Below are 14,336 nucleotides of genomic sequence, written 5' to 3' on the forward strand. Positions count from 1 at the left end.
GCTGATTGACGAGTGAATCCTGAGAGTGATGGAGAGCAGGGAGTGCAGCAGTCCCGCCGCCTTTGCGGAATGTCGTTCTGAGAAGTGGCGCTGCGGCGGCGGCCCTGTTGCCGTCGCCCGTGTCTGTGAAAAACCGATCGGAACCCCTGTGAGTCACTCTTGTTTCTCCTCACGCTCCGCTGTTTACATAACATGATTACATTTGCTCACGTGAACTGTACAGTCATACCCGGAGAGTTTGGACTTCACGCTGCTCAGCACAAATAAGAGTGTCTGTGTTGCAGGATGTTTGCGTCCTCGCCGTCCCGCCACTGTCCCTCCAGGCCCCTTTAACCACCGCAGTCAAACAGCCAACAGATGGTGCCGCGGTAAACACGGACGGTACTTTCTCAGCGCGCAGCACGGTATTTTCCACCGTCCAAATTTAAGGCCCGGCTGACACAAATCTGTATCATTTTATTTGACGCGCCGAACGCGGACGCACAAACATGCGGCGTCCCCCTCCAAGAAAATTTGATTATTTTAGCCTGCAGATTGTTATGGTCTGCCTTCTTAATAACTCGCACTTCCTGTTCCCACAGTTAACAGTCGCATTGTTGCGCATTATTGGCGACGCCGGGGGCCCCTCGGCTTCTCCCACGACGATTTCTCGCATTTAGCCTCACGCAGGCAAAAAAATCCCCAGATGATTAAAGATGCTCCCTTAGAAAAAAAAAAAAAAGGACCCAGTGACTAAACGCTCCACGTCTTCCGCTCCAGGGTAACTCCCGTCAGGCTTTTATGCGCTAATGTTTAAAGTGGGCTGACTGGAGCCCATCGGAAAAGTGTTGTTTAGACCACAAGGCCCGGCGGCGGGTGACAGGAAAAGGATTTCAAGGATCCTGGTGTGGTTTGTTTGTGTTATTTTTAGGCGGTCACATGAGATCCTGACACTGAGTTCAGTTTTCCCTCAGGTGTAAAGGATAGCGGGATCCTTTATTACACCTTCACGCAAATGTTAGGAAAGCGCTCTGCAAAACAGTCATTTGAAGTTGGCCTTAATGAGGGGGCATCTTCTCTGGCCAGTCTTTGTGTATCCAAGGACTCAAAGTGACTCAGTCTTAAAAAGGGTTTTTTTCCCCAATTATTTCTACACACACACACACACACACACACACGTCACCTATATTTTCCGACTTGGGCAAACACTGTGTGTTTTAGAGTGACTTATTTTTCCAATAATAAACTGTATCAGTGAGGAATGTGAGGCCGTTTCCTCTGGACCCTCACTGCTCCACTTAAGGAGTCAAGGGGTTGTGCAGCAGGGGATTATGGGTGAATCATGAATAGGTCTTTCTTTACCATGCATGAGACCACTTTTGACATGTGACCGGTGATGCTGTATGCCTGTGAGAATGGACATGCTCTGCTTCAGTGACGAGGGGGCTTCAATACAATCCCTGTAAAGATGTTCATAAATATGAGGTATTCTGTGAAGTCACCTTAATTTTTTTTTAATAATTTGGATTTATTTGGATTTTGAATAATTTAAGGCCATGGCATTTCTTCTCAATTTCAGACTTTTTTCAATTTATTACTGACTCTGGATTTGCATCTGCACTGACTCTCACTTCCCACACAATATATCCTACAAACATCCACCAGCTACTTTGTTAGATAAAATGGTCAAATGATCAGTCCATCACATGGAAGCAACTCCATGAATTTTGACATGTAGACGTGGTGAAGACAACTTGCTGGAGCATCAGAATGAGGAACAATCGGGATTGAATGACTCTGAACGTTGTGAATTTGATTGTTGGTGGCAGACGGGCTGCAGGTCTCCCGGAGTGTTTCACACGCTGCTGATCCGCTTAGATTTTCACACATCACAATCATCTCCAGGGTTTACAGAGAAAAGTGAACATATCCAGTGGGCCACAGCTGTGGGGAGGAAAATGCCTTGTTGATGTCAGGGGTCAGAGGTCAGAATGGGAAGGCTGGGGTAGAGACCAAAGAGAAGGCAGCGGGAATTCAAATAACCATTGGTTACATAGTCTGCATATATGTATAGCTAGGTGTATCTAAGACAGGTAAGTAGTATCTAAAGACTGTTAGTCATGATACCGAAACAGAAAAATTGCTGATCGCTGAGATCATTTTGAATACCTCTGGGGATCAAATACAAAAGAAGAACAAAAGTAGTTTTCACTGCCACTTCTTTTAACCTAATGAAAAGAAAGACTTTCTCTGATACAATTAATTGTCGTGCCATTGAATGAACATCGTCCAATAACATCACAGACGTGCAAGACTGACACGCCCACCTTCAGCACCGCTACAGTGAAGCTGCACGTCATCCGGAAAAGGCTGTGTGTTGACTTTTGTCCCGGCATCTCTATGTTCATATCCAGGATAACCTGACTTCACTTGATCACAACGTCAGAACTTGTCTGTCATTTCACATCATATTATGTCCCCCAGGAGGCTTTTTTTTTTTTTTTTTTAGCACAACATCCATGTTTGAATGAAGTTTGAACGTGGATGACTTGTCAGATAATATTGAACGGAATAAAATTATGGATGATCACCGTGTCAAATGTAGTCACATGATATTGTGCATTAGGGGCGTGGCCTGGCACATTTTGCACGTATTTGTCACAGGTGCTGCTGCTGATCCACCATATGTTGATCGGATCTGACGCGATGACATCGTGATGTGGACCAGTTGCCTTCGGGCTGCGGTGGATGGCAAGGGAGGGAGGTGGGGGGGGGGCTTAAATTACAGGCCCGCGTTGGGATGTCGACAGGAGGGAATGAGTGGATAGCCCGAGTCGTGCTTTGTGTCACCGGCTGTATCTACGCTGAGGCCGCTGCGGCCGTGGAGGTCTGCGTTTCATTATGCCGCACGGACCACGGAACACACCATGTGACGCGTCGAACCCGGAGCCGCCCCCCTTTTGAGCGCGAACATCTGCGTCCCCGGAGAGCCAACCTCGACGGCAGTGCATATTTTTCCCATTGAGGGCCCCTTCAGAAAAAGATTCACTTAGGGTCTGCGCTCACATCTGGATGGGCCAGAGGTTAAAGGATGGGCTCGCAGGGACGGCTGAAGGGGGATTTTCTTCTCTCACGTCCGTCCTTCTGTCCCGTTGATGTGGCGCGCCGACAAATTTGGTCGCAGATTAAGTTTTCATATTAAGGCGACTGCACGATTTGGCAAATAAAACAACCGCTGACTATGGTGTGTGTGTCTCAACCACTGCTTACGTCAGAATCAACAGGGCATAAACTGTGTCACAGACATAAATACTCCCAGGATTGCCTTTTATTTCTACATGGTGCCTCTGTCTAATGACTATATTAGGAAATGAACCTTCGGTATCGGCGAGCTTTGCCTTTATGTCTCCGTTAGATCTACTTTAAAACAAACACGCCGGGTTACCACTGCTTTAAAAACCTCCCCCTCTGCCTCCGAATAACCTCACAGAAGTGCAATCAGCCGCTTCTGTCGTTGGCAGTGGCGTGTTTGCTTAAAAATGCTTGCAGAGTTACAGGGCTACACATTTTTTGTAACACACCATGCACCAGAAATAACTATCAAAACATTAGAGCAGAGTTCTCTTGGCCCATTGCCAGGGGGTCTTACGAAGCGGCCTGTCTGGTAGTCATCAAAGCCAGCTAGTGGGAGACATGCCCAGCTCAATGGAATATCATCGCAAAGGCAGGAGGAAGAAAAAAAAGAAGCACGGGCAGATAAGATGGGAGGTGTACCTTTTGGGAAAAGAAACAGAGAGAAAGTTTGTAAGGTCTTTAGAAAAAAAGGATGTACGTTTAAGAAGATGTACTGAGCTGCAGCAGTGTGGGACGGGGGATGGGGCTTCGAGGATGTGACTCAGACTCCTTGTCAGAACCAGTGGGGAGGAGACCTGATGAGAAGAGGGAGAGAACGGAGAGAAACAGGGGTGGAGTGGGGGAAAGAAAAGCCGGCCCCTCTCTCAGCAGCCCGACTCTTCGGCATTCGGCGTCAGCAAAAAACCATAATGTGATCAAGATGGAAGCTCTCCTTGGACTTCTCGCTGCTAGCCGGCTTTCGGCATGCCTGTGGGGGCTGTGCCGCTTTTCAGGCACTTCCAGAGCGGAGACACTCGCAGGGAAACAGAAGAGTCCTCTGAGAAACTCAGCTTAAGGATTGCCTTCAAAATAAGACACACGCCAAGTCACTCGGAAAAATACGTGGATTTGTATTGCCCAAGCGCGGATGCATCGCTCTCCGTGGAAGACTGGAAAGGCAACCTGTGACACAGCCGGCAAGGATCTATCAGCTATTCTGTGGACCCCTAACTGGTTTGACATCAACAGGATTATATTCAAAACATCTGCAATGTAATGCGATCTTGTGAGAACGACCTGACACAATTGCTGTCGGAATTTCTTTTGGACCTTTGACCCACTGGACCTGCCGACGACCACGTTCATGCTCTTGTCAGTGGATACAAGTTGGACTTGGCACCATCGAGCTCTGCTTTCTGAGAAAAGCGGAAGGTGAGAAAGCTGTTTTATAACATGTGTCCAAATATTAGGCATAGCTTTAAACAAGACAGAAATACAGCAGTTTTTGACTTAAAAACAGATCAATTTTCATTGAAACATCTATGAGTTATAGATAAACTATAGCTAAAAGTAACATTTAAATATTTTAGGAACTTACAACTGTTAAAAAAATATGCATGAATACGTTTCCTTTAAAACTTGTCATTCTATTCATTTTGTCAGATCCAATGTTTCAATACAGAGCTGTCTTATGGGAGTACCTGCCCACCACCAGAATGATAGATTTCCAAACCCTTATTCAAAAAATGAAATTGTTAAAGTAAAAGTGTGAAAGTGTGTTAAAGGCGTGTCGATCTGTCTGGGTGGTTTAGTTGCCATTCATCATACAAAGATGCTGAAAAGAGACGCCTTGATTGTTCCTCCAGTTACAGCTTCAGTTTTGTTTTCTGCTTCCTCAAGCAACACATTAGGACCCAGATGTCATAAAACCATTGTGCTTTTTGCTGTAACGATGACAGTGCTCAATCAAATCAGCATTAAGTAAATATGTCAGCGCAATAAAGTTGCATCCCTCTGAATTTTGCCCCCACTGCTGTCCAGGTGCTCGCTCTAAGCTCTGAACCGTTTAGTTGAGGACACCTGCTGTCAGTTAACCCAGTTTCTCTTTTTTACAACACTCACAGATCTGGTTCACCGTTTTTTTGTTTTTTTTTACGTGGCATCAGAACCATCTGTATGAGATAGCGCTGGCAGGCCAACATGCCAGTGGCCATACGCAAAAGGAGCTGGGAGGAGCACGTGACCCACTCTTCAGGGTCACAGTACAGCTACGATGACCTGGACCTGGTCTGCTGTCGTCACGTGGTTGCTGCTGAGGGACCCTGGGTGGGAGCGGAGGCTTTCAAACAGGGCCGGAGGACCAGGTGCGCCTCCATGCCCGAGGGGAGGCGGCAGCTACCCGCCGGGGAACCGGCTCTGACTGTTGAAGAGACAGCCTCAGTCTCGAACGACGGCATTGGACCCAAAGAGCCCAGGCTGATGAAGGGCAACGTCAAGGTTCCCCAGGATTTGGAAGAGGAGTCGGTCTGCGGACCCCGCGACTTGCTGGATGTCGACGTTCTCCGAGGGGCCTCCGAAGAGGATGGCCTCCGAGCCGCAAACTCCGGCTCTGTTGCAAATATTTTTTGCAATGCCGCCCGTGGGAACGACCCGAGCGGCTGCGACAGCATCTTAAAAAGTCCACACGTCGCCGGTGAAGAGCCACAATGCGCCACTATCTTGTCAAACAATGGCCCTCCACTGTCTGGATCTGCGGCTGACCAGCCTGGCGACCATCCAGACGATCAGGAGGGGACAAAGGAGGGCCATGTGGCGGGTCACAGTGGACCTGTTGAAACCTCCGACCGCTCGCCAAACCAGTTCTCCGCCGCTGCGCCGCAACCCCAAGCTGACCTCCATCACGTGGAGGAGGAAGAAGAGATATCCGCCTCCCGTGTGGAAGACACGCATGTAACCTCACCTGCTGCGACAGACGCTTGTGGCGAGATGTTACGGAGTAGGGACGCTGCGGAAGCGGTTAAAGCTCCAGAAGTGGAAAAGTCATGCGGCAGAGAGAGCTGGAAGTCAGGTTCTGCTGACGAGCTGGACGGAGTAAACGGCCTGGAAACTGAGAACGCAGGACTTGACTTAGGAGCAGGAGGGCAGGATCACCTTGGTGAGCAGAATGATGTCAGCACAGGAGAGGAATGTGCACGAGCGGAAAGCAGCGGGGGGGCGGCAGATGTCGGGTGCGGGCCAATTGCATCGTCGGATGAGTGTTTCAAAGGTCGCTGCTCTTTGACGGTTAAAGAAGCGGATTCGGCTGACGTGGAGGGAAACCATATGAAGTCACACGTTAGTCACTGTGCGGACCAGCATCTGGAAACGACAGCGAGCCCGCTGAGGGAAGGCGGTGACGACGAGGGCTCAGCGTCCCGAAATCTGGGCCGACCTCCTTCAGATCAAACTGCGGCTCAGCAGCTGGAAAATAGCAGCGTAAAACTGGACACCATCCCAGAAGTTAGCCACATCCAACCCGATGACGTCCCCGTCCCAGATCCACCGGAGAGCCGCAGTCTGACACCCGATCTGGACACTCGGCACGTCCACGTGGACGACGAGCACGGGGAAAAAAACGCTCGGTGCTCGGCAGATGTCCGTCCTGCGCCCCCCCGGCAGGGGCTCCATAGTAACCACGAGGCGACCGCCCGTTGCCTCGGTGAGTCACCTGGCTCTGAGGTGGCAGATGGTCAGAGGGAACATGGCCCAGCAGCAGCCGCCAGCAGCCCCACGATGCAGACGGAGGCTGCACAGAGTGATCCTGGAGAGCAGTGGGAGGGCGGCGGGGTCAGAGTGCGCCTCAGGAAGGTAAGGCCACATGTACATGTACTAAAATTAGCTGCCTGGTGACGTTGCTTCTGTTGATGAGGCCCAGAGACACACACGTTACAGATGTAGATGAAAGGAAACATTTGATCTATCTATCCATCTATCTATCTATCTATCTATCTATCTATCTATCTATCTATCTATCTATCTATCCATCTATTTATCCAGAATAGAATGCCTTCATTCATCCCACATTGAGGAAATTTCCAAAATTACTGAAACATATATTGCAAAGAGAAAATTGAATTGAAACAATCAATTCATTGGTTCAAGTGGTTGAGAAAAGAATATCTATCATTCTGTCATTCTGTCTTTCTATCCATTCATCCATCTTTTAAAACTTCTACTCAGCATTTGTTTTCCAAGGTAAACACAACCCTGCTGGCCACATGCAGCGTGCAAATCATCTCTGTCCCCCACACCCTGGCAAGCACTTTGGAAAACAATGACATCACGCTCACATGCTTACAGATCTGTGAGTGGGGGGGACGGAGGGGACGCCTGTGAAATGTTTTACTCTTTCTCAACTACTTATTGCAAAACAAGGTCCTATAAGGGCATGGAGACTATGAAAACATCCAGAGGCAGGGAGCTCTAGTAATCTGGTGAACACATTAGAGCTGCTGCTGCTGCTGCTGCTGCTGCTGCTGCTGCTGCTGCTGTTCCAGCCAGTGTGTGTGTGGGTGTGGGTGTGTGGGTGATGTATGACTGACAGTGCTGGGCGCTGTGCAGTGTTTGGTGCAGTTGTGCCAAAAAAGTTTTTGGCACCTTGAAACAAAACAATAGCCCAAGAAGTGACACATTATTTATCCCTTCATCGCACTACCATGTTTGTCATTTTGTGCGAACAAGAAGGCCATTATTCACCGCGAAGGAGGCATTAAAACACTTTGGTTGTTTGGACAAACTCCATATTGTGGGAAAGTTTCTGCGGATCCATTAGTTGCTGGTTTGGAAACTGAGTTTACTGTAGGAATTCCCAAGTTGAATTGTGATTGTTTAGTGAAGGTGCTGTGGCAGGACATCTTGAAAAGAAAGCGACAATAACCACTAAACGTAATACAAATAATGTAATTACTTGTATATAACTGTAGCAGAGCTCAAATAAAAGGAATAAGAGGCAAAGCAAATATATATTATTTGCTGTGGTGTGTGTGTGTGTGTGTGTGTGTGTGTGTGCGTGTGCTGACTTTGCTATAGAATGTGCTAATCTAATATGGTAAGATTATACAATAACATGAAATGAACGGGGTGTTTAAAATAATTTTCTTAGACCTATGTGTTGTGATTTAATGTAGATGTGGAGTTGCATCTTAAGAGGAACCATCATGGATACGGTCTCATGCCATTCTTTCTGGAAGTGAACCATTGAAAACTGTGCATGTTTCAAAGAGGTTTGTGCAGGAATACTCATTCAAATGCAGATAAAAAGTTGCGTCCTGTCAATGTAAAGCCTGTGCACGTGGTGCTGCATCTTCCGCACACGCTCTGCTCTTAGCCGTCTGCCTGAAAACCCTCCTGGTCGACTGCACGTGCAGATTCACATGCGCTCCCATGTTATTGTTTCAACACAAAAGTCCACGTTTGCAGCGAGTGCGGCTCTTCGTCATGACAAGCGGTGATGTCACCCTGTCATCCGCCAACTAGTGACTGCATGGGAAACAACTGCCACTGGCTGCGCTTCTGATTTTTTTTGTTTTTCTTGAATCACTCCAGCACGCTGAATCGGACCAAACGGCCACCTGAAAGCCTGAAGAGATGAATCCAGCCATAAAAGCGGAAGAATTTAAAGGCGATGCCTGCACCATATGGTGACAGCTGGCCTCCTCCCTGACCTCACCACAGGGCTTTTCCCCACGGGAGTGTTTTTGCATCGCCAAGAAAAGCCAGGTCGCTAAGAATAAATGCTCCATGTGGGCAGAATGTAGCAACATTGTTTTTTTATATTTAGTGTAAAGGGAAGAAAGATACTTGTGAATCAGATAGATGATGCTGTTATCTCCCCCAGAAGATACTGGACTAATTGAGGGTTCTGTCCCGAGTGAACCGCGTTGTCTCTGCTAAATGGATCACATCTGGCTTGCATAATGGACTAACTTGATATTGGTATTGCTTTTGTGACTGTGTTTATTTGTTTTAGCAACAAGATTTTGCTCTGACCCCGGGGCCATGCTGGCTAAACTGCTGTTTATTTGGCAACAGACGTCTTGGCAAAATCAGCCTTGTGCTTTTTAAAAAAAACAAAAATGCAGTAAAAGGTCAGATATTTGTCCTTTCAGTGACTTTATGAATGAGACGCTTCCAAAACAAAAAGTCTCTGCGCAACATTCGGATGCGGTTGTATACACAGCTGAGAAAGAAACGCTTAAAACCGACAGGTCTCGAGGAGCAGCAGCGGGAGGAGGAGGGCTCTGACATTTTGAACAGTGTGGGAACTGAGTCTCATCTCAAAGGACAGGAAGTGCGGAGGAATGTAAGAGAAACCTCAAAAAGATGAGAGCAAGAGCAAAGAAAGCTTCTGAGAGCGGCCGAAACCACCAGAGAGCCCCGTCGAAGTCTTTGCCTTCGCGCCGCCGTTCTGTGGCTGCCTTCAACGTTCTGTGCCGCAAGCTTTTGTTCATTCAGCCTCGTAAAGATGTCGTTGTTTTCCCCGCCATACAATGCGTCGTTGTCGTACTTTGCCAAGGAGGAGAAAAAAAACTGACATGCCACAAGCTTTGGAATGCCAGTGAATGCATCAATAGCGTCTTTCAGACGAACCCTGGTGAACACTCTTATCGGAAGCGGCTGCGCGCACAAGCAGAAATGTCCATAATATTTTGACAGAGAGTCGCTCCAGCCAGCTAACTCGTGCTAAGCCCGGGCAGTGTGAGGCTCTGTGCAAACATCGTGTCCAATGGGCCCGAAGAAATCAGAGAGAAGTGATGACGCATGTTGGGAGTCAGAGATGTGTCAAGACTGTCATTTGCCTTCCTTTGAGTCTGTCACCACGCAATTTGTTAATTCAATCCAGAGATGTGTAAACACGGCAATTTGAATGCATTGTCGAGAATCCAATATTATACCCAATGAATTTCAAGCCAATTTGGGACATTTACTGGTGAGTTTATAAAGGGCTGATTTTACAGGACTGCATGTTTTATTACACACTCTCTGACGGGCAAACATAAGAAATGATTTCTGAAAACATTGCTGAAACCAATCTTGAATGGTAGAGGCTATTTAGAGTGGCTGGGAACCTGTGCACTGACAATAGCCCTCCCTTATTATCCTGAAACGCATATGTCTGTCATGTTGCTGATGTTGGACGTGAAATCAAAGTTCTGCAAAAACAAACAAACAAAAACAAAAATGAACAGATTTTTTCCATACCTCCTTTATTCACTTGTAACATGTCCCTCACCTAAAAAGGCCATGGAGTCTGTCTGTTTGCAGATTTCTATTTTCCATTGTGCTGTGAACACCAGTGCAGCACACACACACACACACACACACACACACACACACACACACACACACACACACTTAGCCCGCTGTTTGCAGCCTCCTGCAGAACTGCTCAGTTGTAGCTCCCCGTTGAAACTGATGGGTTGTTGTACCATCTACAAGTTTCCAATGGGGCAAAAACAAGGTGGCTGCAAACTGGCCTACCAGGCTAAAAGGTGTTTTCACTAACCTGGGAGCGGTATTAGTGAGGTATTAATGCCCTTAGTATTTAATTATGCATGGTACAAAAAGTTATTTACTTTCTTTACTTAGCAAATGATAAGAAAAGAAAGCAAAAGACAATCCATTTCTTATTTCTGAGTATTTCTGAGGAGGTTCTTATGTGACCAGGCCAATGCTAGAAGACGTTTGCAGTGACTGCGCAAGAGTTTGCATTTGAAAAACAGCTAACGCAAGGCACATTTTCATGAGGCACATGGCGCTGAATGCCCATTCATGCCCTCAGAGAACCCAACTGGAATTGTAATGGACAGGCTAATGGGCCGCTGGCTGGAAAATAGATGTCACTGCAAGCGGCACGATGTTATTAGGGAGCGGAGCGAGTGAGGCACAAGGCTGGAGCCGCAGACCGCTCACCCAGAAGCAGATTCTATCCCTGATGTATGAGCTTATTTACTTCACACATACATGAATTTGTCACAGGGCAGATCATATGAATCTGATCGCCACAACACATCCATTGTAAGCTGACCCGTTAGCCTCCGCGCAGAAGACCAGTTTTTTAAAGCACTTACAATATCTGGCGCGGCCCCAAAACATTTCTATCTAATCTAACACACCTGAGAACAGACAGAGCCCTAAAAACAGGGATTATCTCGAACGTGTTTACATGTCTGTGTACCTCATCCCAAAACCTGCAATCATCGTGGCGCTGATCCAGTGAGCTCACCCTCATAAAAACCGTTGGACCGCGTCTATTTGCGAAGACGGTAACGAGGTTTGTATGGAACTAATCTAACAGCCCTGTGATGTAATTTCTTGGTGATCTTCTCAGCAGAGACGGAGCCACACCCATAGCCAGAACTAAACAAAGCGCTGCACGGACATGAAAACAATGCTTTGTTAAGGAGGGATTTTATGAGGGTTTTTATAAATATATATATATATATACATATATATATATAACCTCAGACAAGGGTTTACATTGCAGTAAACAAAGCAGAATATACTGTAGTGGAAACAAGTGAGGCCTGAGCTCTTGGTGGAGACTATCAGGGAGGATTCGGCTTGTGCTACCGAAGCAAACCACCCGAGGTCAGTGTTGGACTGGCCTCACAAACGCGACTGCTCCGATAGGTTAACATCGGAGGCATATAATTAACGCATACTGGAGTTTTATCTGAAAGTTAGCTAGTAGATGTGGTTCGAGGAAAGGGAGAACAAAAAGCAGAAAAGAATGTTTGAGTGTTGTGGGATTGAAAACCATCAGCAGCTGCAGCCAGAGAGGAGCAAAAATTAAATGAAATTAACAAAAAACAAAACAAAACAAAATACAACTCTCGGAAGGGCGAGTCAAAGTTTAGATGGGTGTAAGGAGAAAACAAAACGAGTGTGACTTTTTTTTTGTGTTAGCCTACAAATGTTGTTGTGGATTAAAATTAATTAGTGTTTATACATACCGGGCTGCCTTCTTGTCAGTTATAGTTGTGGTTTACAGCATTCAGCTCAAGAGCATCTGAGTGAGTCGTAATTGCTGAGAACATTCAACAATAAATTCGCTAAACCAGTGTTTGATGACAGCAAACATATCTCTCTAGTCTCTCAACGAACCTCCTAGAAATGGGAAATGCCATTTCCTGACTTGTTTTGCAATCTCCACTTTTCTGAAACTGTGAACCTAAACCCTTTGTGATGTCACACAGTGACCAGTTCACCCTCAGACACTAGCTTGGGGCTGCCTATTTGTGGAGTGCAGAACAAACTACCAGTTTTAGCAGCAGGCTGTAAACAAAGGGCTAAATTTGCAGATTTTTCATGCAAGTCTGGTGTACTGGGGTGCAGGATGACAAAAACTGGTGAAATATGGGACAAAAAAGGTGTCAATGTCATTGTCACATTGTCATATTTTAATTTTCGTCCGTTCAAAAACTTTTTTTCCCATCATGCAGTGGTAATGGGCCCTGAGATGAGGTGGCGACTTGTCCAGAGTGTCACCCTGCCTTCGCCCTAAGACAGCTGGGATAGCCTCAAGCAGACCCCTGTGACCCTGAATAGGAATAAGCGGGTATAGAAGATGAATGAATGAATGAATGCAGTGGTAATGTGTCTTTCTCTGGCTTGTCCCATTCAGCGTGAGCACGTCCGTTTGGATTCCATGGTGTTGCTCTTGATGAAGCTGGACCAGTTGGACCAGGAGATCGAGAACGCACTCAGCGCCACCTCCTCCAAGGACAGCACGCCGACCCTGCAGCGGCGGCAGCTTCTGGTACACACTCCGCCGCTGCCCAGCGCAACAAAAAGCTTTGTGTTTATAGTTGCTGTAAACAAATTCTTTCACTGTTTTTCGCTGTTTATACAAGAAAAGTTAGACAAGAAAACCAAATCCAACAATATACTCTTCTTTTCATTGTGCAGGACTTTGATTCAGGTTCATTGCAAGGGGCATCGCAACATCCTTTAAATCAACACGTTTCTTCTCCGCTCACCTCAGGAGCTCCAGCAGCCTCCGGAGCAAAGCCGAAAAGTTCGGTGAGTCAAGATCTTCTTCATTTAAACACATCATCAAAACAAATACATCTAAGATATGATATAGTCATGATGGCAACGTTCTTCCACTGTATTGGCTCAGCATGAAGTTTTTACCTGTATTCCCCTTCATTCTCTAGCAAAGGTATTGAAATGGTTTTGTCTTTAACGAAGAACACAGTCATGAGTCTATGCAACTTTGCAAGAAAAAGTCACCACAAGAAATTTGCTTTTGAGCTCTTGAGATTATCATTGTGCATAGTTGTTGGCGAGACAATCACACTCTGTATTTTAAGCATTTTTAATTAATTGGCTTTTCCCCCTTGGCAGAGCTGCTTTGTGACATCTATGAAACAAACATTTACTCTGCTGCGCCCACATTTCAATGAAAATAAAACAGCAAATACGGACACACTCACAAAAGCACAAATCTGTCAATTGCTGGAATGTCCTCCAGCACTTAGGGTTTAGCAAAGCAGACGTTAAAGCTCTATAATTAGCTGGTTCCAAAGATCTAGACCACTTCTCCCCAACAAAAGGGTCACAAGAGGGGGTCAGCGGGGGTGAAAAGCCAGGGCAAAGGATGGTGGCGGGGGGAATGGAGGAGGGGCCACGCTTCAAGTGAGACATGCTTCCTCTAGACCCCCCCTCGCTTGCTCACTTAATGATTTTGTCAGCTTTGCCTTCACGTTTGCCTCAAGAGCAAGGTTGAGGCGGAGCAGGATGGGAGGCGGCAGCGTGGGCACTCCAGCACACAGTATTTTCAAGTGACTGGTTGAATAGAGATCTTGAGAAAAGACTCAAACCTTTCAAAAGTTCTTGTCTCAGGATGTTGCAGTGAATCATAAGATTGACCTGAATGCCCGAGATTCCTTTTCTTGTGAGCGGGAGCAAAAGCCTGCAACCTGTTGCATTGCATAATTATGCGGAAATATAAATCTGGTGTTATCAGCCGAACCTTTCTCATCCTTTTTTCGCGTTGCTCGGCCTTGCGGCAAGCCGTAGTTCATTTCGCTCCCAGTGGCCAGTGCTCACGTGGCAAACTCAAGGCAACTGGCTTATTTTGAGTAAACAGACCTTTCACTGCGCCTAATAGGCCGTTCTTTACAGTGAAGGCTCCCGCTGGGTGATTGATCGGGGCCAAAGAGATGAGGAGCTCATAAAGGGGATCCTCAGCGGTAAAC

General features: G+C 46.7%; 1 protein-coding gene across 1 annotated transcript in view; it reads left to right on the plus strand.

Moving 5' to 3' along the window:
- Positions 1–5,238: 5,238 nt before the first annotated feature.
- dlc1 (DLC1 Rho GTPase activating protein) overlaps positions 5,239–14,336 on the plus strand; it is a 79,121-nt gene continuing 70,023 nt past the window's right edge. The window contains exons 1-3 of the mRNA XM_076045279.1: positions 5,239–6,939; positions 12,758–12,892; positions 13,042–13,155. Of these exons, the coding sequence (XP_075901394.1) occupies positions 5,293–6,939; positions 12,758–12,892; positions 13,042–13,155 (1,896 nt within the window). The 5' untranslated portion in view covers positions 5,239–5,292. The remainder of the gene's footprint in view (positions 6,940–12,757; positions 12,893–13,041; positions 13,156–14,336) is intronic.

This window comes from Nelusetta ayraudi, unplaced genomic scaffold, assembly GCF_046127955.1.
Source record: "Nelusetta ayraudi isolate G7.1 ecotype Tasmania unplaced genomic scaffold, CSIRO-AGI_Nayr_v1 ptg000004l, whole genome shotgun sequence".
Classification (NCBI taxonomy): domain Eukaryota; kingdom Metazoa; phylum Chordata; class Actinopteri; order Tetraodontiformes; family Monacanthidae; genus Nelusetta; species Nelusetta ayraudi.